Source organism: Crocodylus porosus, unplaced genomic scaffold, assembly GCF_001723895.1.
Source record: "Crocodylus porosus isolate Cpor-Errol unplaced genomic scaffold, CroPor_comp1, whole genome shotgun sequence".
NCBI classification, from domain to species: domain Eukaryota; kingdom Metazoa; phylum Chordata; order Crocodylia; family Crocodylidae; genus Crocodylus; species Crocodylus porosus.
The window spans coordinates 124,678,488-124,702,059 of record NW_017728943.1 but is presented as its reverse complement, the minus strand read 5'-3'; the positions used below and the strand labels follow the sequence as shown (position 1 = coordinate 124,702,059).

The window sequence follows — 23,572 nt, the reverse complement described above, 5'->3', positions numbered from 1 at the left end:
GAAGAAACTTTCCCCTACCTTTCTTCTTCTGGCACCCCTTTCTAAAGGTAACTTGGAGAGCCCATTTTGAGTTTTCTAAGCACCCAAAATTTTCTTCTTGGTAGAATTTCTTTCAAGCTGTGTTTGCCTTAAGTATTAGCCTAGGGTTATTGACAACTTTCCCTGCTATGTGAAGATACTTCTTCTGCATAATAACAAAATGTCAGAGAAACATCAGAGACGGTAGTTTGCTTTAAACAAACAGTTACTATAGATAGATTTTTTTTTCCCCCCTTCCAACTGTGCAGTAGACCTGAACACTTTCAAGGTTCCCCTCTACTGTTCATTAATCAGCACTGAATGTTGAACCATTTTCACTCTTGCTGTTTTTCTTTTGCTGTTTCAGTAAAATTACTAATCTGTTCCTGCAGCTGCTGGTCTCATCTGAATCTAACATTTATCCAATATAAAATTTTTGGGGGTGTTACTTGAGCTCTGTGTTCATCTCAGCACAACCCAAATCAGTCCAGAAATCATCCTGAAGCTCCATTTGAGTTGAAGTTGATGACTTTCACTTCAGTGAGAGAACTGTGAACCCTGAATGTGTAGGGGCTTGATACCTGCAAAGAGATCCTCACATAGAGGTGCAAAAACTCTTTAAACTGTTTGCTTAAGTGTTGTTAGCTTACACCATTCCCTTTTCCCCCCGTTTTCTCCTTTTAATGTCTTATTCTAAGCCTACTGTCTTTATAAACTAGACTAAACTTCTCTGGAGTTGATAGAGAAACAAATGAGAACCAAGCACATTGAGTATTACTATTTACTATTTTTGTTGCATTTAAGTTATTCTGATCTCTGGAAAATGAAATGAAGACATGAGTTTTATGAGGAAAGACATTAAAGGTTACAGGGTGCTCAGGTGCTGAGCTTGTAGTAGTCTTACAGGTATCTAAGATAAATAGTATTATAATTGGAAAAGGAACAAGTGTAATGTTTATTTCCTTAAATTGTCGTGTGTCCATGAGGTACTGTTATCTTAAGTGAGAATCCTTCCTATAAAAGCCATACTTGGGATGTGCACATGACAGTGATTTATAATAGAACAAATGTAATCGCTAAAATCGATGAAAGTAGCCACGCTTTCGAGTATCAGAGCAAAGTGGCAGGGGACACAATAGAATTACCATATCATTTAGAATTCACAAACAGCCCTAAGCTGTTTGGAAGACCTTTTATTTAAAAAATAATAAAGAAAGCATGTCTCATGCAGACAGATAACTTGGGCCCATCTCACCATCAGGAATATATTTTTTTGGGTAATTTAATTGAAAAATTCTAATTAAAAAATCAGTGGTGCAATATGTCTGTGATTAAACTAGGCATTATTTATATCACTGGCTAATAAAAATAAGTTACGTATGTATTACGTGCTAGATTTGGGTGAATAAGTACAGCAGGATGGAATTTTTCCTGGAGAGATGGGTTTCTCATTAGTAAAAGTTGTGAATAACAGGTAATTTAGTAATTGCGCTTATGAAAGGCTGACTTATTTTATGAGGAAAGGCTAAAAGAACCAATAACTAGTTATTTAGTCTGGAGAAGAGAGGGCCGAGGGGGAATTTGATAACTATCTTTAAACACGTGAATGGAGATAGGCTTTTCTCTCTGGCCAGGGACAAGGCTAGATGCAATGGCCTTAAGCTGTGGCAGGGGAGATTTAGGTTGGTGATTAGTAAGAGGAAATTTCTGATTGAGAGGGTGGTCAAGCATTGGAACAGGCTACCTATAGAAAATATGGAATCTCTACTGTTGGAAGTTTTGAAGAGCAGGTTGGATAGACACTTGGCTGGGATGGTTTAGTCAGGGATGATCCTGCCTGAAAGGGGCTAGATTAAATGACCTTGTGATGTCCCCACCAGCCCTTCTTTCCTATAATCTTAGATTTTGTTATCTCTAATACCCGTTACGAAATGGCTTGTCACAGATCTGCGGGGAGAGAGTGCGTCTTTCACCAAATGGAAATGTACTTGTAGCACCAGCTCCTAGGCCTCCTTTTTAGGAACAAGGATTCCTGTGCCTCTGCTAGTCTAAGGTGTGGAACACCTTCTTTGCACCAGTTCATAGGAGTTTAGGGCTGGAAGGGACCTTGTGAGATCTTTGGGTCCAGCCCCCCTGCTCTGGGCAGGAAAGACTGCTGGGGTCAAATAACCCCAACAAGGTGTGCGTCCAGTCTCCTTTTGATGATCTACCCCACTTTCATTTTGTTTCTTCCAGTGATTCCAAAAGAATTTTAAGTCCTGGTGGAGACTTTACCCCAGTGGGAGCTATGTGACCAACTCATGTTGCTGCAAGCTAGGAATAATCTTTTAAAATAAGGCAGCTGTTACTAGACTGCTAGAGTTTAGTACTTTGTAGTGCTTGGTTTTGAATTGAAAACCAAAGCTGACCTGCATGTCTACACTGGTAGTATTACCTCCGTCTTCTTTTTTTTTTTGTGCATCTGACAGCAGAGTTCTTATTTTCTGTTTCCTGACACCTCTGTTCTTTGTCTCAAGCTCTGGAGACATGTGCTGCCTCACTTGGCTGGTAGTTATTACAATTTAATGTCTGGTTTCTTTCATAGTGTCTCCAAGGTAACTCCATTCCCCCCTTGCAGTTTCTGAAAGTCCTCCATATCAGGCACATCCACATGACCATCCTCATTTTCCTGCTACAGAGAAGGAATTAATCCTTTCATTCCTAGTAGGTCATAATATGAATAAATAAGAGAAACCAAGTCATGCATTTTTTCATAAAAGTATTACAGAAATTTCCTGTGTTTTCTATCCTATCTCATCAGACTTTCCACAAACTTAAATCTTCATGAAAACTTGTGTGCAGGTGACATGAATGAAACGAGTTGTAACAATTGGATTTTTAAAAAATGACTTAAGATAAAGATAGGGCTACATGAGAAATTATTTGTGGACATAATGGTGTAAGGGAGGGGGTGATATGGGGAAAGGGGCAATATTTCTATGTTGGCAGAAGTGGTAGTATAAATGGAGCTATACTGGCACAGCTGTGGTTGTGTCAGTAGGCTTATTGCACTTGGAGGACGAAGCAGTACAAGCTGTATCAATAAAATTGCTTTCACAAGGCATTAAAGAGCTTCCACGTGAGGACAGTTTGCTCGTTAGCTGTACTAGAAAATGTACTAGATATCACCGTGACCCCAAATTGTTAAAGCTTTGTCTTTTGTACGTCTTTGTAATTAAAGTATGATAAACTGCTTTCATAGACATACATTTTGGAAAAAAAAAAAGGTTTTTGAAGGCCTGTTCACAATTGTTCTCCATGACTGGATGATTTGCTGGATTTCTGGGGGAAGTAATCAATATAGAAGTCCTGATCAGTAGATGCTAACTTGTGGTTATAACTTTCTGCATTGTTCTCTGCAGTGGAGAAAGTCAGGAACCAGTGGGACAATACTCAGCATGGTGTGGAGGTACGGCAGCAACAGCTAAAACACATGGTCTCTGACAGCTTGCAGTGGGATAAGCAGAGAAAGGAAATGGAGCATCTCATGGGGCAATCTGAGATTCGTCTGCACCTGCTTCTACAGGCCCCTAAAGAGCCACTCATCAAACAGATTTCTGAAAACAAAGTAAGATTTCATACATGCTCTCTGGATCCTTAGACTATGTGGCTTTTTGAGGTTCACTGTCTATGCCTATTTTGTTCTAAAATGACATGTTTATTTTCATTCATCAAAAATCTGTGAAAATCTTCTTTGAGGAGAAGAGTAGAAAGTTTTTAAGATTTGAGCATGTGCATTTTTACAGTAGATACGTTTATCATATTCACTAAATACGGCCGTTGATAAATATCTCCTGGGACCAAATACATTTCCTTAAGCACAGGATTTGTATTGTGATGATACATGCTTATCATACAGTCACTGATCATGGTGCACATCATCATTTTTTGCCTGCTCCATGGTGGTATGTGAGTAGTAGTTCACAATAATGGATCTATCACAGATCCATTTGAGGTTACGACTGGAGATAAGCAAGTCTATGTCATCAGTTCAACACTTTTCTCAATATTCTGTACTGTGATGCTGTGTCTGACCACCAGCTAGCTTCCAGTTGGAATGGAACTAAACTGCTGAATGGATGGTATGCTGTTTAATCTCAGATGATGCCAAGCCAAAACCAAGACCACCCAGACCTAAATCATTGAGCTCCAGTATGCTGCTGATACTGTAGTGTGTGTTCACTCAGAAGCAGACCTTCAGGCAATTATCTATATGTTTACCAAGGCATAAAAGAAAATGGGACTGACGCTTAACATTCAGAAGACTAAGGTCAGCTATCTCTTAATGTGCAGTCCCCAGCTCAAGTAATTCAGATTCGTGATGAGACTCTAGAGAATGTTGAGGATTTCCCATACCTCAGAGGCCATCTCTTGCAGAAGGCTGACATGGATGAAGAAATTCAGTATCACCTCAGATGTGCAAGTGCAGCCTTCAGATGCCTGAGGAAATGGGTATTTGAAGATTGTGATACTGGATCCAAAAACAAGCTCATGGTTTATCAAGCAGCTGTGATCCCCACCTTACTGTACAGAGCTGAGACATGGACAGTGTAGAGGGGACACCTCAAGTTGTTGGGCTGCCTGCAGAAGATCGTTGGAATTCATTGGGAAGACAGATGCACCAACATTAGCATCCTCTCGCAAGCAAACACCATGAGCATCAAGGCGCTGATCATCTGACATCAGCTTAACTGGGCCAGCCATGTCATCTGGATGTCCAACTTCAGACTCCAGAAGCAAGTTCTATTTTTCCATCTCAGTTGAGGTGTATGCTCAAGAGGAGGGCAGAGAAAGTATTTCAAGGAGTATTTGAGGCCAACTTGAAAAAATGCAATATTGACATTAAGTCACGAGACTCACCTGCCCGGGACTGCCCCAAGTGGAGAAAGCATCTGTTGCAAGATTCTCAGTACTTTGAAACCTTATGATGACAACAGGAGATGGAAAAGCAGGAGTGGCAGAAACTGTATGTCACAGACTGAATCAAAAATTCAGAGCCACCCATCCCACATGGAAACATGTGCCCAAGTTGCAGCAGGGTCTGTTGATTCTGAATTGGCCTCATCAGCCACAGCTGGACTGATGGAAGACAATCATCCTCAGCTGCGAGGGATTGCTGAAGAAGATGGTGCTCATTACTTTACAGCAGCTTATTAACACTACTGGAGATAGCTGCAGTAATTATAGACATAGGCCAACTGATACCAGACCCTTCAAGGTGTATTATAATAGACCTCTTTGAAAAAAAGATATTCTCCAACCCTTGGCAGATTTCCGTGCTTTTGATATACCACCAAATCTGTTAAAGTAAATTACTGAGTCTACCTGACCCTGGATTGACTTCCTTATTCAGAGGATTAGGAAGATTCTAGGTGTATCATGTCCCCCTGACATAGGGAAGGATATATTGGGTTGGGGGCCAGCAGGGGAGGTTATGAACAAGATCAAAGTTGAGGTGGCACTTTGCTACTCTTGTTTCTCCTGAGGGATAGTAAAGTGAAAACAAAGGTGGGATATAGTTTTAAATAAAGAAGTGAAGTAAAGAATTTGACGAGGAGGGCAGGGAACATGGAGGCCAAAATGCGTAGTCACAGAATCATTCAAATATGTGAGGTTTTGTTAAACAACCATTTGTGCATGGTCTTTCTGGCTATCAGAAAATGAAGGGCCATCAGTAATAGTGTACCTTCCTGCTTATTTTCAAACTGGGGTGCGTGTGCGTATAGTGTGTGCATGTGCGTATAGTGTGTGTATAGTGTACGTGTGTGTGTATATATAATGTGTGTGTATGTGTATATATTGTGTATGGTGTGTGTGTAGTGTGTATAGTGTGTGTGTGTATATGTGAGAGAGTGTATGTGTGTTTATATATGGATGTGTGTATGTATATATGTGTATGTATGTATCTATCTTTGTATTTATATGTGTGTGTGTGTGTGTATAAAAATAATACTCATCTGTTAATTTAGCGAGTATGGTTAGTATTCGCTATGAAAAAGCATTTTCACAAATATGATCTGATCTCTCATATTTTAAAAGTGGGAAACACTGGTCTTATGCTAATTTACAGTTTTTATTTGGAATTTGTTTAAAAAGGCTCTTGCTGTGATGTTCACATTTTCTTTTTATGGTGTGCTATACTTACCACAGATGGGGCCACAAAATGTTGAAAGGAATAATATGGTTCTCTTGGCAAATATTTTTTTTCCTTCTCCATTTCTGTTTTGAATGTGTTATTGCTGTTAGTTTCCCTTGGAATTTAGGGTGCTTCCATGTTAGGGCATTTACCAAAGACAAGAAGTACACATGTACAAACTTTTTAAAAAAGGGGTGTATATGATCATTTAAAAACATTCAAGGTCTAAGGAATAAACCTTTTGCTCTTAATGCTGCTCTGATGCCCTTTTTTGTTTGTTTGAAATTGCTTCTAGCTCTTAATTCAAGATTTGCATAAAGGAGACATCACGGTGGCTGCATTCAATGATCTGTCCAATAAACTTCTGCGGGAGTACCGTGATGATGACACAAGGAAAGTAAAGGAAATAACTGACCATCTGAATACCTCTTGGATAAACCTGAATCAAAGGTAACTGCAAGCCTCTTGAGAATATAGGATGTACTTGGTAAATCTAGATCCTACTATTTTAAATAGATTAAACATAGGATGTCAAATCATAGTCGTTAAAGTGCTCCATATGTTAACGAATGCCGTGCCCTCTCTGGGGCATGTTGTCACAAATATCATAGAGAGTCTGATTTTTAATGTATTTAATGGTGGAGCTCCCACACCTGACCCTGGAAGATTTCTACAAACTTTTCAGTCTTCTTGTTCAGAATTAAAAAAAAAAAAAAATCAGATGTTGAGTCACAGGGTTTTTTTTTTTCTTTTCTTCAGTCACACAGCTGTTCTTATGTCTTCTTTTTCAAAGGCTATGTGTATTCAGCACTATGGGTGTTTGCACTTGGGGGTGGGGGGTGTCTTAATAGAGCATGGTTCCTGGACATGCTGCTCTAATTAAAATGCTCAGTGTTGCATGTATGCAGCATCTCACATTTCAAAATGGCTATGAAGGTGCTTTAACTAAAGCTCATTTGATGAGTTTTAGTTAAAGCACCCCTGCTGCAAATTTTGAAATGCGGGATATTGAATACACGTGGTCACGCTGCAGCACTCTCGATTAATTGAGTCTGCTTTGACACGTTCTGATTAGAATGTGTTGGAGCACACGTATAGACACCCTATCTTTCTGCATGTGATAAATTCATTGAAGATGTTCCTCATACTGGAGAACCTTTCTCTAACTTGTTACCATGATGTTTTGAAATCCTCATTGTGTTCCTTTTAATTTCTTTACCTTGAATATCTAGCGTGCAATACAGGAACTATAAATTCTCAATTTGAAATTTTCTTTCTTGCGCTCATGAGTCGAGATGTATTTACTTGATATTGTTGAAAACCTCTCAGTTAGTATCAGGTCACATATATTTGTGTGCGTAATGCGGTTGTATCCAAGGTAATCAAATGCCCATGCACAAACCCTTTTATTAGTAGCTGGCAAATGACTAATACAAGAATAGCATATGTCTGCATACCAAAACTTTAGAAGACAGTATGTGGTTGTAGTCAATAATTTATTGAAGGGAGAATCCACAGGGAGAAGCATTATTATAAGTAGAAAATCATTTAAAAATATATATTTAAATGGTTAAATTTAAAAAAGGCAAGTTTTCTGGGGGGGAAAATGAGGAAGTTAGAAACTAGGCTAGTGAAATTTGTGCACGTGATATTATGTCCTGAGGAGAGAGAGGGAGGATATTTCAGTAGCAAGCTGTTGGTTTCAGAGGTAACTAAGGGAATAATATATAGAATTTTGTTGCTCTTCCTTGTAGGAAAAGTCTACCTTTGTAGTTTGTACATTTGATGTGGCAAGAAGTGTATACAAATAATTTCATAGTTATTTCCGTTGAGAGATGACAAATGACATAAAATGCTTTGTAGCTCAACTTGCATGATGTTTTTGAAAGAACAAAACTAAACCTGTTTTTAAATATTTCTTCTGATATAGGCTGGGCTTTTAAAAAAAGAGTTTCAAATTCCATTGAAAATCATTGGATTATGGGCACTAACCTTCCTGGTGTTGAAAATTCCTAGCCATATTGTGAGAAAAGTCTTTAGCTTACAGTAGAAATTCCCTTTATTTTTTTCATAGTATGGGCTACTTTGTAGTGTTGAGGCCATCTCCAAAATGAGCTGTGCTCCTGTCAGTGTGTCATGTAGGATTTAAGATTGCATATAATCCCTGTGGCAGCAAGTTGAAAATCATGTCTTTATTTAAAAAAAAAAAGAATTAAACACAGCAGACTTGGAGCTTCTTTGTCTTCATCTTAATTTCCTTGTGCATTCACTCACTCCAGAATATCCCCATAGCTGTTCCCACTGCAGTTCTGCTGGTCAGGATTCCTCTGACAGTCCTTGGCACATGTAGAGGAAGCAATTTGTTTTCTAGGTCAGCATTTACAGTAAACTCTAGTGGCATCCTAGTTCCATGCTTCAAAGTATTTTATCTGGAGATGCAATGTCTGTCCAGCTGTCAGTGGGCCATTGGGAAGGCCTCTGTAGATCATTGCTGGGAACCTCTAGTCTTGAGTAAAACAAGAATTAGCTTTTGATTCTCTCAGGAAAGAAAACTTACAACAGCACTTGGCCGTTGTTCTTTTTCCATATAGTTACTGTTCATATATCAAATAGTCTTAAAACACCTGAGAAGGTGAAGCAGGGGAGAGATGAATTACAACTTTGATTATGGGTGGTTGTTAAGGGGAGAACTCCTGGACCTGAACTAACTGGGGAGACAGACTGGGGCTTACCAACCTAAAACAGAAAAAGCAAGAAATGGAAATAAACATGCTTTCAAGAAAGCGAGCATTAAAGTGGCATCAAATAAGCACACTAAAACACTGAATATCCCCTTCCAAATTGTTTTACATTTGCTTTGAAAGCAAAGAAATAAAAATTAGAATTTGTGTAAAGTTTGGCAATCTAGGATGTCCTGATTCACAATTTAAGGTTTACTTCACTTACAGAATTTGGATGGAGAAGGGATTGTTTGGTACACAACATTCGGTTTTATTATTTGTTATAAGCATAAATCTGTACTTTAAATCATTTGAGATGTGCTAGACTGTTTGTTCTGGCAACAGCTATGCATGGAGCATTCAGGAGGAGTATTTGGTTACTTCAGCTGGAAGAGTTGCCCTTCTAAATAGCATCACAATAAAGCTATAAACAGAACTCCAGCGACGGAATTCAAAGTTGAAACAGCCTTATTTTAAAACAATTGGCATTAGTGATGCTTAGCTCTCCAGTTTGATATGGTATAAATTAAATATGCTGTCCAGTGGCTATTGGTGTTTAATTTTCATATTTAAAGGCTGAAACTGATCATTTATTAATATTTTTGTTGCCTCAGTAATGGGTTATACAGCATCCCAGATGTTCCTCTCTAAGATACACATTTGTACATACTGCTGAGTAGATTTTTAGTTTGCATCTGGAAAGCAAGTGGATGGAATTTAAAATTGTTATCGGGCTAGGAAGAACTTGTACATGCAAGGGTCTACACTGTTATTTTTCTTCAGCATGTCTTCACTGATAAACTTGTCAAGTTTTCTTCTGCTTTCCTTTAGTTCAGTGCCATTGTCTACATTTTTATGGAAGTCTGAAGGCACTTGAGATTTTAATTTTACAGTGCTGAAGACCCATGTCATAGCCTCAGTTCTTTCAGTCCATGGCCACTGAACTGAGCTCCCTTTCCCCTTTGCTGGTGCTTGCATTGGCTGCTGTGTGGCATATAGCATTCTTGTTTTTCTCAGTTTTTAATGGATGGTCTCTGGTGGAATGGAGCAAAAGAATGTGGGTCTCCTCTTAAGCAATGTAGATCACCATTAAAATGCCACAAGTCCTACTTTTAAAACGCCCCCACAGTCTGCAGCATCACTCATAAATCTCTTGATAGTACTCATGCTGCTGGAATACAAACAGCATACTTAATGGACTGTTTTTCAGCTGTAGTTCAAATAGCATGTAAGTGATAAGTCTATAATAGGATTGCATTCTGTTCCTTAATTTCAGCCAAGCAGAAAGTTTGAGACATTAAAACTTAGTGCAGCAGCTATCATTCCTGAATTAACCTAGAATTTATACCTAATTCCATTATCTCATCCTTCCATCCAGTATACTAGTGCTTAAATATACAGATCTGAGTTAGTTGCTTTTATTCATCCTCATTTGAAGATCACTCTTTTCAGGTAGTTCTTTCTAATTTCATTGCTGCCATTTTATCTCTAGCTTTGCCTTCCTGCTGGGGGAAGAAAATCCCTTACAAAGGGAGAGGATTTTGAAGTAAGAATTCCTAAACTTTTTTGACCTTTCATTCTTACCCTTTTTTATATAGCTTAGGTTGCTTTAATTCCTTTCCATTATTTCTACACCATATTTTCATCAAACGATACCTTTATTCATTGTATAAGTATTCCATTATTATTTCTCGACAAGTAGGATGAACATTCGGCCGTATTTTCTCCTGAGGCAGCAAGGAATTGAAGTCTTGCCCTGTCAGTAGTGTAATAGGTAGTAGCTGGAACTTGGAAGATGCAAGAGATGAAAAGTGTGCAAACAATATTACTTTTGACAAAACAGTTATTAAATAACAGCATTAGATTTTTTTGTTGTTGTTGCTCTGCTGGAATGGAAATATCTTGCTTTTTATGATGCTTTTTCCTCCTACGGAGATCTAATAAACTAATTTACAGAACTGATTCTGAAAGGAAGTGTGCACTTGCAACTTCTTGATTGCAGTGCTTGATTTTGAAGATCTTTTCAGCTATTCCTGAAATTTAGCCTTCTCTGGTTTCAAGTGTGATGATTGTTTAAAACTGTTTAGCAGTGTTTCATGACCCAGTATGAGGAGAGGGAAATAAATGGTAGTATTCGTCTAAAATATAATAATCTAAGGAAGCGAGAATGTGTATGCCTAAGTTTAGATTTTGACCAACCAACCTTGTACTTACAAAAGCCCCTGTACTTAAAAAAGTGACAGGTAGTGAAAATCTTGGCTTCACTTCATCTGAAAAAAAACAGCAATTCAAAAAATAAACCTTTTGGCCTGATGCCTTGGTTTAGTTCTGACTTCCAGGATGGATGCTGTGTACTGAAAGGGCAGCATAATTTCCTTATAGTAGAGGTTCTGTATAAAGAAAGCATGTTATTGAAACTACTTTTTGACCTTAGTTTGAATTTGATGCTTTAGGAAAAAAACCCTCTTGTCGTACTATGTGCAACTTTGGTAATAGTTAAGAGAGAGCTATTTAATGTTGACCATAACAATTTTGTATTTATGTTACATTTCTATAACACATAAATTGCATCACATAGGCCCCCCTTTAACATGTTATATCTATTGCATAAACCCCCTCTAACATGTTATATGTATTGCATAATAAATTCAGGCTGGCTAGATGTATAAATTAACTATCACGCCTCAAAGTTCCAACAAGCTATAAAGTTATTGCTCAAAATCGCATAATAACATTATAGCTGGTCTCTCTACAGCTTTAATTTGCATTTGTAGGGAGTCTGCAGCTGGAAGACTGCAGCTGCTGCAATCTCCCAGGCTCTGTGGAACGCAACACATGCTCAGGCCTGTGAGAGAGCAGCCAATACAGTACCCCAGCTAGAGGGGTGCAGGGGCACTCCTGGCAGTCTACCAGCCATTGGGCATTCCATGTACCACTGTGACTGGCATACCACAGCAGTGCCCCATGGCTATGGGGGGTTGAGAGTCCTACAGTTGATGGGACTCTGTCCCAGCTGTGCCTTACCTGCAGCCAGGACCAAGAATCCCCACACCTCATGGGTGGATTGCAGGCAGAAGCCCCATATGGTGCAGCGATTGTCAGTCCTAGTTGTGGGTGTGGGTGATCCTACAATGGCACGTCATTTGGCATGGCAGGAAGCACTATTGTGTGGATCACGCATTGGCTCCAGTCATGCTTTTACTTGCATGCATAGAAGGGGCCGTAGAGTTTATATTTTGCTCCTTGGTGGAAAAACCATGAATAAAATAACTTTAAAACTATACAGCAGCCTCCAAAGGTTGCAAAACATCCTTTGTGATTTATTACGATGTCACCAGAGCACCTGAGTGTATGCATTAGGGCATAAAAGTGTGTGTGGTTATACACTTGGAAATCTTGTACATTGACTGGAATTCCTTCGTCTGTAACAATCAGATACTGTCGTAGTTCTTGCATTTATGTTTTGGTACAAAGGTATTATTCAGTTAGTGAAGCTGGCAAAATCTTTTGCTGTATTAGAGATGGACCTGAGCCCACAGATGTGACCTTTTGATCTGTCTATCAAATTGCAGCAAAGTACTTGGGCTTTTTACTTGCGTGATTTCAATTGGATAGGAGTTTCTTTGAAATTGGAATATTGAAATGTTCTTTACTCACTAATTATGAGCTCCTGTTTGCTGGGTCTATTGACTGTCCTAGTAGAAATAGTCAAAAGATTACCAAAAAATTAACTGCTGAAATATTCTTTATAGCCACAGAGTTGAAACAGTTCCCCTGTTAGAATTATCCTCTTGAAACGACATAATTTCATTTGGGCTGTGGCCTGAGAGGAAAACCCACTAATGTTAAGCATGGCATTTCATTCCTAGGTCACTAAAAGCTTATCTGTATATCATTTTACAGATTTTGTCTTAACTGTTTTTTTGAAGAAAAGAAGGCAGTGTTGAGTATAAGACCATGTGTCTGGAAAAAGATCATAAACGGCTAATGGCTTTGCAGCATAAATAGGAATTTATTCAGTAAACTTGTCAAAAACAAGTGTGAGCTATGCAAATATCAGTGCTGTGATCCTAAAAGTGTATACTTTGTACCTGGGACAGTTGTGTTTTGTTAGAGTCTGGAAATCATTTGATTCTTCCAAACAAATAGAGAACATCTACATTGCGCTGTAACTTGGAGAATGTACACAACTTTAGGAAACTGCTTCCATTTCGTTCTTGCTGCTGTTTCCATTTCAGATGGTGTTTCTTGATAATGGCCCTGAGAAAAGCGTTTTAAGTGCGGAAATAAGAGCTTCTTACACTTGTGATAGCCTGAGCCCATTATGTTAATGTGTAGAGGGAAATGCTGGTTTTTAGTGGATATTTTCTGTTCTTTCATGCATTCTTAAATGGTGTGTGTAGTCTGTAGTACAGAACATGTATGCATAGATACAGATGTGCCATTTTGGGAAAAATAATGAAACAAGCAGGAATAGACTTCATAGTTTTCTTACTGCTTTAATGAAACAAATCTTTTACAGTAGCTTCATTTGTTATGCACACAGTGTATGTCCTATTGCGGGGAGTAACTGAGATATTTGCTTCCTTTTTTGCTTCCAGAGCTGTTGATAGGCAGAGTGTCTTGGAGACTGAACTGAAGATAGTGCAGGCCTCCCTCAAAGATCTAGAGGGTTTCCTCAAGTGGCTTCAAGAGGCAGAAACTACAGTTAACGTCCTTGCTGATGCATCCCAGCGGGAGAGTGCTCTTCAGGACAGCGTTTGCATTAGGGAACTCAAGAAACAGATGCAGGTAAGAACATTATGAGAATTATGAGTATTGTGTGGTGTTTCTCTGCCATTGAGAAAAGAAAAGATGGCTTCTTACAGAGAAAAGGTGGCTAATCATCAGGAAAAGCTGCATCTTGTTTAATAAATCAATATTTTAAAATATCAAGAAAAATGGAAGGAGTTATTGATTTAATGAAATATAAGATTTTTTTTATGAGGATTAAAATAGGGGTGTCCAAGCTGTATTCTGAAGTGACCTCTGCCTCTCATCACTCTTCAACTGTTGCCTTTCAGGGCAATCTTGTTAAGAAAATTGGATTTACTGCTTGTATTAACAGGAAATGTTGGAGTTGTAAAGGAACTGAAATGGGCCAACAAATAGTACATGAACCAAAGCATGTCAGTGTTGACATGAGATTGATTTTCTATTAATATTGCACTTGGTATAATCACTTCTACTTGTGTAATGGGTAACGCTGCTAAATCACCACTTGGCACAGGTGGTGAAGAAGAGTACACAAGATGGAAGTCTATAGTTAGTGGAAACCCGTATTTTAGCATTTGTACCATAAGGTTTTGTGATCTCTTTGGAGCTATGGCAAATTTCTGTTTAAAACGGCTGAGTTTTTTGGGTTTCTTTTTTTTAGGGGGGAGGGAGAGAAGGAGGGAAGGGTAGCTGCTTTTGGTGGTGGAAAATGTATGTTCTTTGACAAGGCTGACACTGATTCTTGACACTTGCTTTGACTGCACCCTGTCCACAGGAGAGAGGAAGGCTGAAATATAGCTGTCTAGCCACTTTTTTTTAGTTCAGCGCCCTTAAATGAGTCTTCATCTTTCTTGGGATCATACACTCCGCTCTATATTGCATAGCAGAGGGAGCATAATTCCCTGACCTACGTATGAATTTATGCACAATTTTAAGTTACCTTTCAAGTACAAAAGAAAGGTGTTAGCTAAAGCACATATCAAAGGTTCTTATAGCTGAATGACTTCTGAAATGAACCTTTTTCCCCTTGATGGCTTTCTAGGTCACTTTAAGTCTCTGATGCATGTCAGTCTCTTAAAACTATAGCATTTTATATCATTGAATTGTCATGCAGAATAATTCCAAGTATGTTCCTGTCCTTTTTTTTTGCTGTTATTTTTTCAGGTTTGGTTTCTGCACAGAGCAGTTAAACAACTGTCTTATGCCTGTAAGAGAGTAATATAATTACTCCAGATTCAGAAACTTAGTATCTGCTCACCATAAAAAATATTTTTTTCTTCTTTCTGTCCATGCTGTGTTTTTGATGTAGTGAGACTGAACTGCATTCATCTCAGGATTTTATGTATTAAATGTACATGGAATCATATTCCTAAATCAAGTTGATTAAAAGCATGCACCGTGTTTGTACCTTCCTCGCTTTTATGAGAAATGCTATGTGAACAATGTATTTTACTGAACGGCACTTAACCATGGTTTCAGAATTGTGACATATCTTAGGTGAAACTTATGCTATTACCATATAAACAAAACCTGACTGAATATTTCTAGAAGCCTATTATTTTTGTTACACATGTCATGCCTTTTCAAAATAAGACCATCAGTTAGAATGGGACTTCTGTTTTGGCAGGTATCTTGCCCTGCATTATTGCAAAGCTAATTTGAGTGGTTTGTCACACCGTAGTGTCAATGATTTGCAGAATGTGCAACCCTCTAATTTGCTTCCACTGAGAGATTCTAATGGTAATAACAATCTAAAACAAAACAGTCCTATATTTGAGTAAGATAGAGGGCCTGACTGTCGAATGATTGTGGCACCAGATTTCCGTGATTCCACCTCCCTCTACCTAGATATTGCAGAAAGTGTTCCTTTAGTGCTAGCATTTAGCTAGAACCCCGAGATGCCAGTTTGGGTTAGACTCACCATTGTGCTGGGTTTTGTGCAAACAAGTCACGACTCTCCTAAAAGAGCTTACAATCAGTATTTGAAACAAAATCCAATGAGTGAACTAACAAACAGTACAAAGCAAAATTCGGGTTATGTGAATACAATTCAATGTGGACGTGCTTGTAAGTGGTTTAAAATATGTAGGTTTTTAAAGAAATAAATAAAAATAAACAAACGTAGCTACCCAAAAGTCTAGACATTTCTGTTATCTGATGCACAGTCATTTTGTGGATGACTTCTCCCCTATGTCACCTGGTCATAGAAGGAGGTGAGATTGGTCAGGCAAGACCTACCCACAACAAACCCATGCTGGCTATGCCTCAGGATGTTGCCATCAGCCAGTCTGTTAAGAGTGGTCTTTTTGATAACTTTTTCCAAGATCTTCCCTGGAATAGAGGTCAGGCTGATGGGCCTGTAATTCCCTGGATCTACTTTCCTCCCTTTCTTGAAGATAGGCACCACATTGGCCTTCTTCTAATCTTTGGGCACTTTGCCTGAGCGCGATGAGTTTGTGAAGATTTGTGCCAGGGACTGACCTCTGATGCCTGCCAGCTCCTTAAGTACCCTGGGGTGTAAAGTGTCTGGGCTGACTGACTTGAAGGTGTCCAGCCTCTCAAGGTGTTCCTTCACATGGTCTGCACTGATGAAGCGTAACAATTCTCCCTCATCTTGGCCGTCCCGTCCCATATTGAGCAGGGCCGTCCCTTGGGGCTGATGAAAAACCAATGCAAAATATCCATTAAGCAGGTTGGCCTTTTCCTGGGTGTCGGTTGTCAGTTGTCCCATATGGTTTAGCAGGGGTCCAATGTTACCCTTGTTTTTCCTCCAGCTCCCCACATATCTAAAAAAAGGACTTTTTATTGTCCTTGATATGTGTAGCCAGTTGGAGTTCAGTCGCAGCCCTGGCTTTCCTGGTTTGCTCCCTACAGGTCTGGACCAGTGCAGAATCCTCCTGCTTTGAGGTGGATCCAGCCTTCCATTCTTTATAGGTCTTTCTGTTTAGATGCAGGAGGTCCGCCAGTTCCCTGCAGAGCCAAGGGGGCTGCTGTGCCCTTTTGATACCTTTCCTCCAAGATGGGATAAACTTTTCCTGTGCATCCAGGATCGTTCCCTGGCAGAGCATCCACTCATCCTGAACTCCCCTCCCATTTGGGTTGTGGTCCCTTAGGGCCTTGCCAACAAGCCTCCTGAACTTGTCAAAGTCAGCTTTCCTGAAGTTTAGGACTTCTGCATTGCTGACTGACTTGCCAGCTTTACAGCGAATGATGATGGTGATCAGCTCATAGTCACTGTCTCCCAGCTTCCTTTCAATCATTAGGTAGCTGATTAAGTCATCCCCTGTTTCCAGTACCAGGTTGAGCACCGCTTTGCCTCTTGTCAGTCCATAGACTTCCTGAGTCAGAGCTCATCCATGCACTTGAGGAAGCTTTGCGACCGTTCAGATTTGGCTGAATGCTCTTCCCACGACATGTCTGGGTAGTTGAAGTCTCCCATGGCAACCATGCACTGGGAGTGTGCAGCCTCAGCCAGTTCCCTGGTGAATTCCTGGTCGAGCTCTTAATCCAGGCTAGGAGGTCTGTAGTAGACTTCTACCATTGTGTCCCCTGTGCCATGTTCACCACGGATTTTAACCCATGCATCTTTGGAAAAGGGTGTATTAAAATGACATTAAAGAACCGTTTGCTTCTCTATGGACTGATGCAAGGGGATGTAGATTTTTCAAGTTGACCCCATTTGTCTGAAAGGGAGTATACCAGCTCTTGAGACCTTTAAAGCTGTACTTTGCATAAGTAAGGATGTACCAGACTCAAGGAGGTGGCTGACTGATTTTATGGGCAGATTCATGATTTCTGTGAAAATTGCACAGTTGTGAATTTGGTAGGTACATAAGCCATTGGTCTCAGAGCTGTGTAATGCCTGAAGTTCTGGGAATTTCTCAGACCCTGAATGTTACTTTAATCAGTGCCTACATACCATGCTGATTTGCTTCACAAGAAATATGTATAAAGCTGTTTATATGTGTACTTGTTTTTCAGTCTAAAACAATAAGATTGAAAGTTTAGCAATTGCTTAACATTAAAGAAAAAATGTTTGATATCTTGGTGAATAGGTGAATTAAGTTGTAGTTCTATTCAACTCAGCTGCGTAATATAAGTCAGTTGTCTTCACCCTTATCTTCACCCTCCATTATCTTGAAGGCGGTGGCTCTCAGTCTCTTCAGAATGTGACGTCATTTTACAAAGACAGATTTTGAAACTTCCCATCCTATAGTTTCTTGATAGTTTCTCCATCCTTCCATCTGTTCACAAAGAAAGTGAAGGTAGATAAGAAACCACAGATGTGTTAGCAACTTCCCTACAGGTTCAATACCCACATATAGAAATGTACCTTATAATTCATGTTGTGTTTAGTATTGCTCCTGTTAAGATTTGATGTTGTGTATTGTGGTTGTTTCTGAGGTGAAATGTATCGTGGTCAATGTAATATATTTTTTCTCCCTTCACTTGAGGCAGTCTGAAGATGTCATGGTAATGGAAGCCATGTACATGTATAATAATTCAGTAATTTACCCAGGAATTGTGCATCCTTTCTCAATGTATGGTGCTTTAAGGCTTTGAGAGGACTATGATTTCTTTTTTTTTTTTTTATCAGTGTCCATTGATCTATCATAGTCTTGTCTGGATCTGCCTCTATCTTGTTAGGCAGGACAGCCATCCAGTTTATTCTCCATTCTACTTCCACCTGTGTTTGATAATCAAACTTTCTTGAATGTTTCTTCTTGCAGCCCTTGTACTGAAAATTAAAATGTATTTCACAGAACTAAGCTATAAGACAACAGTTGGATGTGGTTTTACTTTAATATGACTCTCTTGTGGGGATGTTGATTATATTAAACCTGGAATATGTTGGGTGGTAGCAAGCCCCTGCCCCCCAGTATTCTTAATCTCTTGAGTGTCTTATTGCTTCTGTTAAATAATATTGCTTTGTCATGGAAATATATCAAAATATTGGCTCTGGGGCTTCAAGCCTGTAGGGACCTTATGTAGGAAGGGAGCAGTATGACTTGATGCATTTTGTTTGCCAAAATCATATCCTTATTCTTGTTTCCTTTCCCTAATAAGTCATTCCAGGAAAGGTTCTAATTGGAAATTCTTTATAAAAATACTCATATTTTCAGGTTTGGAAATTATTCATGTGGGAGCTCTTTGGGTGAATTAGCTTTAAGAGAGTTTTGCGGGAAAGAGGTTTTGCCCCCTGTAGTTTTTCCTTTTGTACTAGATAATCTAGCTTGGAGACCTGCCTGTATGTGATTGATTAGCCCTTAACGTATGGCTGATATAATTAGGGCAGGTATCCCTCTGCTCTTCTCTCCAGATTTATAATACAGTCTGCTATTCACTCATTCCACAGCTCTGCCAGAGCTGCATTTAGTCTGAGAGAGAGAACATCCTTTTCCAGAGTGAGGGAGCGAATGCTGTTCAGCCTCTCCGTACAGAGCAGCTATAAGGGAAGAACTATTGCCATATGTTGGAGCTGTCTTCTCACAGGAATTCTGTTTTGTTTTGGCAGCTTTAGTGTTTTAATTAGTAATTTTCTGTGCTATTTAGTGCACTCCTGAATGTTAACAGAGACTCTGCAGCTCAGTAACTTCATTCATTCCCTGCACATGCTGAGCTGAGCAAATACTGACTAGGAGGATCCGGGAAGGCTTTTATTTTCTTGTATTATTTTTTAATGAGAGAAACTTATGCTATATCAACCTCCTTTGCCTTTGAACCATATAAAGCCTGTAGCTCTCAAAAGCAGTCCTGGAAGCGAGCATGCTCAGAAAGCTGGCAAATCATTGTCCAGTGACCAGGAGGAAATGATAGTTGCTTTTCATTTATAATGCAAATTCTGAGGTGTCTTCAGAAGTGTGGCAAACTTAAAATGATGGCTGTGGTGAGAACATCTCTGCAGAAAGTTGTGGTGTTGTTGCATCGCTTGCAAAGGATGGCAGTTTCTTCCCCACGTTACCAGAAGCTTTGCAAGGTGAGTAAGAAATGCAGAAACAGAACCTGGGGAGTCTCTAGACATGACTTGCCTTTCTGAGATAAAAAGATAAACAACTTTGGGAGGCCAAAATGTATCCAATTCTGAACAGTGCATTTTTAAAGTTGTTACATGCTATTTACATATATGTATGTATATGTGTAGTGTTTAAGAATGAGAAGTAAATGTACCTTCAAATGCATTCACTGTTTATAATTAACAAAATGCTGTTTGTATCCTTTAAGCATGTGTGGAAGGAAACTGTTATGATCTATGCTCTTTTTAAAAAGTCTTCCCCCCCTCCCAGGATAGTTACTTACTGACAAACATTCTAGTAATTTAACTCAGATATTGTACAGGATGCTGAAGCTTTCTCAGATCTCTTGCTCTTTCTATTCTGCTTCTGAGATTAACACAACTTTAAGCAAGCATCTGATTTTGGCAGATTGGTGAACAGTATTACCACTCGCATCTCCCCTGCCTATTTGTATGGTTTTCTTCCACAAAATCAAGAAGTAAAGTGATGTGAAAATCATTTTCACATATTTGACAGCTCTGTCGTAAGAGTCTTGTTATCTCATTTTCTTGAAACTGGGTGTTTCTAATTTCAGCAGGACTGTAATGCTGTTGCATACTTTGCACAGGTACAGCTGACAAACTTTGTTCTGGAAGTATTTTAAGGTGCCCACTAAAAGTCCTTTTTAATTGGGATGATCAGTCTGCAGATGTGGAACCTAACTGTGGGCTCTAGGTCTGTACTGTATTTCTGCAGCCATTACTTAGGTACGTAATCTTGCCAAGGTATTGCTTGTCATTGTGTAATAGTCATGCTTTGGTGGGTTACTGGAGCTTAATACAGATGAATGCTGTTTCATGACTTTGACAGTATAAAATTGGACAAATTCTCTCACATGAGAACTCTGGTGTAGTGACTTTACCATGAAATCCACTGGTTGTCTTTGAACCTGTTTTTGGCTATTGGTGTGTAAGATGTTTTAAATTTGTTTTTGTTTTATATTGCAAGTAGGTACACATTGTAGGTAAAGTACATGAAAACTAATCCACACCTGTGGATAGATCAAAGGCTACAGTTTTGTTACAATAGTAAAGTAAATGGCACTAGCAAATCACTGACTGTTTTCTTCAGTGTGAGGAGAGATTTTTCTTTTGGGGTAAATAAAGAGATGATTTAAGGTAAGAACACATGTTTCAAACTTGTGTATTTTAATTACCTTTTCCTTACTTCCAAAGTTGACCATAAGGTGTCACAGAAGTGAAGTGTGTATAGGAAGAGTTCTGGAATATTTGGGAAAAATCATACTCTCTTATGTGGAAATTTGAAAATGTTCTCTGTTTTCTAATTTAGTGATGGTGTTTCAGTACAAAAAATTAATGATTGAGACCTTCTAGTTTTTTGTGTAAGTGCAGATTACTACCATGTCTGCCTCAGCAGTTCTTGTTTCAGTCCATTCTAGGAGTAAGTATCTAATTTGTGTTGGAAGACAAATTAGTTATAGAAATAGAGCAGTTGCTTTTATTAATGAAGAGGACAATGTTTTAATTGTTTTATTGTTATAAAATTATAACCAAGGTTGTAAACTTAGAATATCACTTACTCTTTTTTTTTTTTACAAATTTGTATATTGACTGATTTTAACTGAATATCTGTATAGTTGATATGTAATAACTGTAATAATTGTCTACTAATTAGAATGGAAGCCTAGGAACTAGTTAGACATATAATTTGCTGAGTTTATATTTACTCAAGGGATATTAAAAATCTTAGAAAACCAGTTATTAAAGCATATTTTCTGACTGAGAATCCATGCAGTGGTAGCCTCTGGGAAATTTGTATAGCTTAAAATTACATGTTGTATGTTTTTTTCTTGAAAAGCTATGCTGCTTAGTGTTCTTAGAGATAGCCTGGTGTTCAATTTGATTAGAGTTAGAATTGCTCTGCACTGTTTGCTTGCCTGCACTGCTAAATCAACTACTGATAGAAAAGAAGGAAATATTTACAGTCCCAGCCACTTCCAGCAGGTGTCAATGTAAGGCAATGATATATGAGAAACTAGTGATGCAATTTTGTTCACAAGACAAAAGTGAATGAAAATCACAAATTTAAACTAGTTCTTAAGGAAATCATTACTTGTACTCTATGTTGTTGTCTCCACCTCCTCCTATCTCTGGAAACAATATTCAGGCATGCACTTGTTTTGATTACTTGTGTGTATAGAGGCTTAACAGCTAAATTCTGCACCCAAAGTTACACAGTTTCTATTAAGACTTCTGAATATATTTTAGTGACTGAGCAAACTGATGCATCACTGATATTTTTCTTGTTGCATAACTTAACATATATTGCCTACATCCCAAGGTAAAGAAGTCCCCTCTGAGATTACTGGGGAACTGGGAATGGAATTAATATATAAGAAATTTGAATAATCAGACAAACTTAATGGTTATCTGCATATGTGATTTATAAATGAAAATAACCAACTTTATCTTGAAATTGTAGAGTGAAAGTTAAAAGTAGCCTATTTTTTAATTTATCAGATTGGTAAAATAATAACCCAGAGTTTTTAGGCTGCAAAGTTGTTAAAAGGAGAAATAAAAACCTGACCTTCACTGAAGTACACATAGAGCACGGCTGACTTGGTAAAGGAAAAAAAAATCCGAAGTTTAGGTTGACATATAATTTCTGGTGGCCTTTTTTCCCCACTTTACAACCAGGGAAGATGTTTTGTTTTCATCGGGACCTGTGCTGCAACTTTGGTATATTTAAATTAATGGCTCATCCAGAATAATTTGGTACATTTAGCAGCCCAACTATAGCCTTTCTGTTTACATAATGTAATAAAATTTATTTCAGCACATAGAAATGAATAATTGAGTATACCCTCCATACCTAGAATGGGAAAAAGGTACTTAGCTGTGTTTGTCTGAAGTCAGGCAGAAGGCAGGGCACATTGCACATTAAATACTAAGTTATAAAGCTTTAAAGTGGTTAACTATGCTCTCTATATTTGTCAGATTCTTTTTATTAATGAATTCTTGTATCATAGTGTTCAGAAGTAAGAGCAGGAATAGACTTCATTCCAAATTTATCATTGAGGACCAGGAAATAAAGCTATAATCTTATGGGAGATTATAAAACTCATAGATCTTTCCCAAAATATGAAAATTAGAATGGCATTTATGAAAATACTGTAGGAAATTAGGGATCTAGTGATATATCTCAATTGGGTACATACAGGGAATATTTGAAATTTATGTTGATGGAAAATGATATTGTCTTTATAAACCAATTAGGAGGCCAGATTGGGAAGTTAGTTTGTATTTGTGAGACAGAGAGATAATATTCTTATGGGTGGGAGGGGGGAAGTCACAACATACATGAGAAAATATTCTAAAAAATCTATGCATAAAATATCTGAAAGCTCAAACCTGATAAGACATTAATCTTCAGTCCTGAAGTGAAGCATGATAACTTACATGAGTTATCAGTTTCCTCAGTTGTGAAGATAAATGGCACATCAGAACCAAACATTTTATGTTCTTTTTGTATAAATGCATAGTTTTAAATGAAGTTCTCTGCTTTTGTACTTTTGCCTATAGAGACTGTTAGTCAATTTACTAAGTGATTGTCATGTTAATAGTATATAATTTCAAAGGTAAGTCACAGTCTTCTTTCATGTCATGTTTATGATTGCTTTGCTCTGGAAAGGACACTTAGTGTTGAATTTTGGAAGTAGCAACAACTCATAGTTTTCATATGGAAGTTTGAAAAGAGTTATTGGGATAAAGGAAAAAAACCCGAGGTATTATTGTATCAGTTGCTTTGGGTGCCATTTTGGTGTCACCAATTTTGATAAAACCAAAATTTCATGCTTATTTCAACAGTCTAAACTTACTTAAAAGTTACTG

General features: G+C 38.3%; 1 protein-coding gene across 3 annotated transcripts in view; it reads left to right on the top strand.

The window, feature by feature from the left end:
• UTRN (utrophin) overlaps positions 1-23,572 on the top strand; it is a 541,506-nt gene that overhangs the window by 227,289 nt on the left and 290,645 nt on the right. For all 3 annotated transcript variants that reach the window (XM_019550130.1, XM_019550131.1, XM_019550129.1), the window contains exons 47-49: positions 3,420-3,625; positions 6,489-6,643; positions 13,515-13,704. In XM_019550130.1, coding sequence (XP_019405675.1) covers positions 3,420-3,625; positions 6,489-6,643; positions 13,515-13,704 — 551 coding nt within the window. The remainder of the gene's footprint in view (positions 1-3,419; positions 3,626-6,488; positions 6,644-13,514; positions 13,705-23,572) is intronic.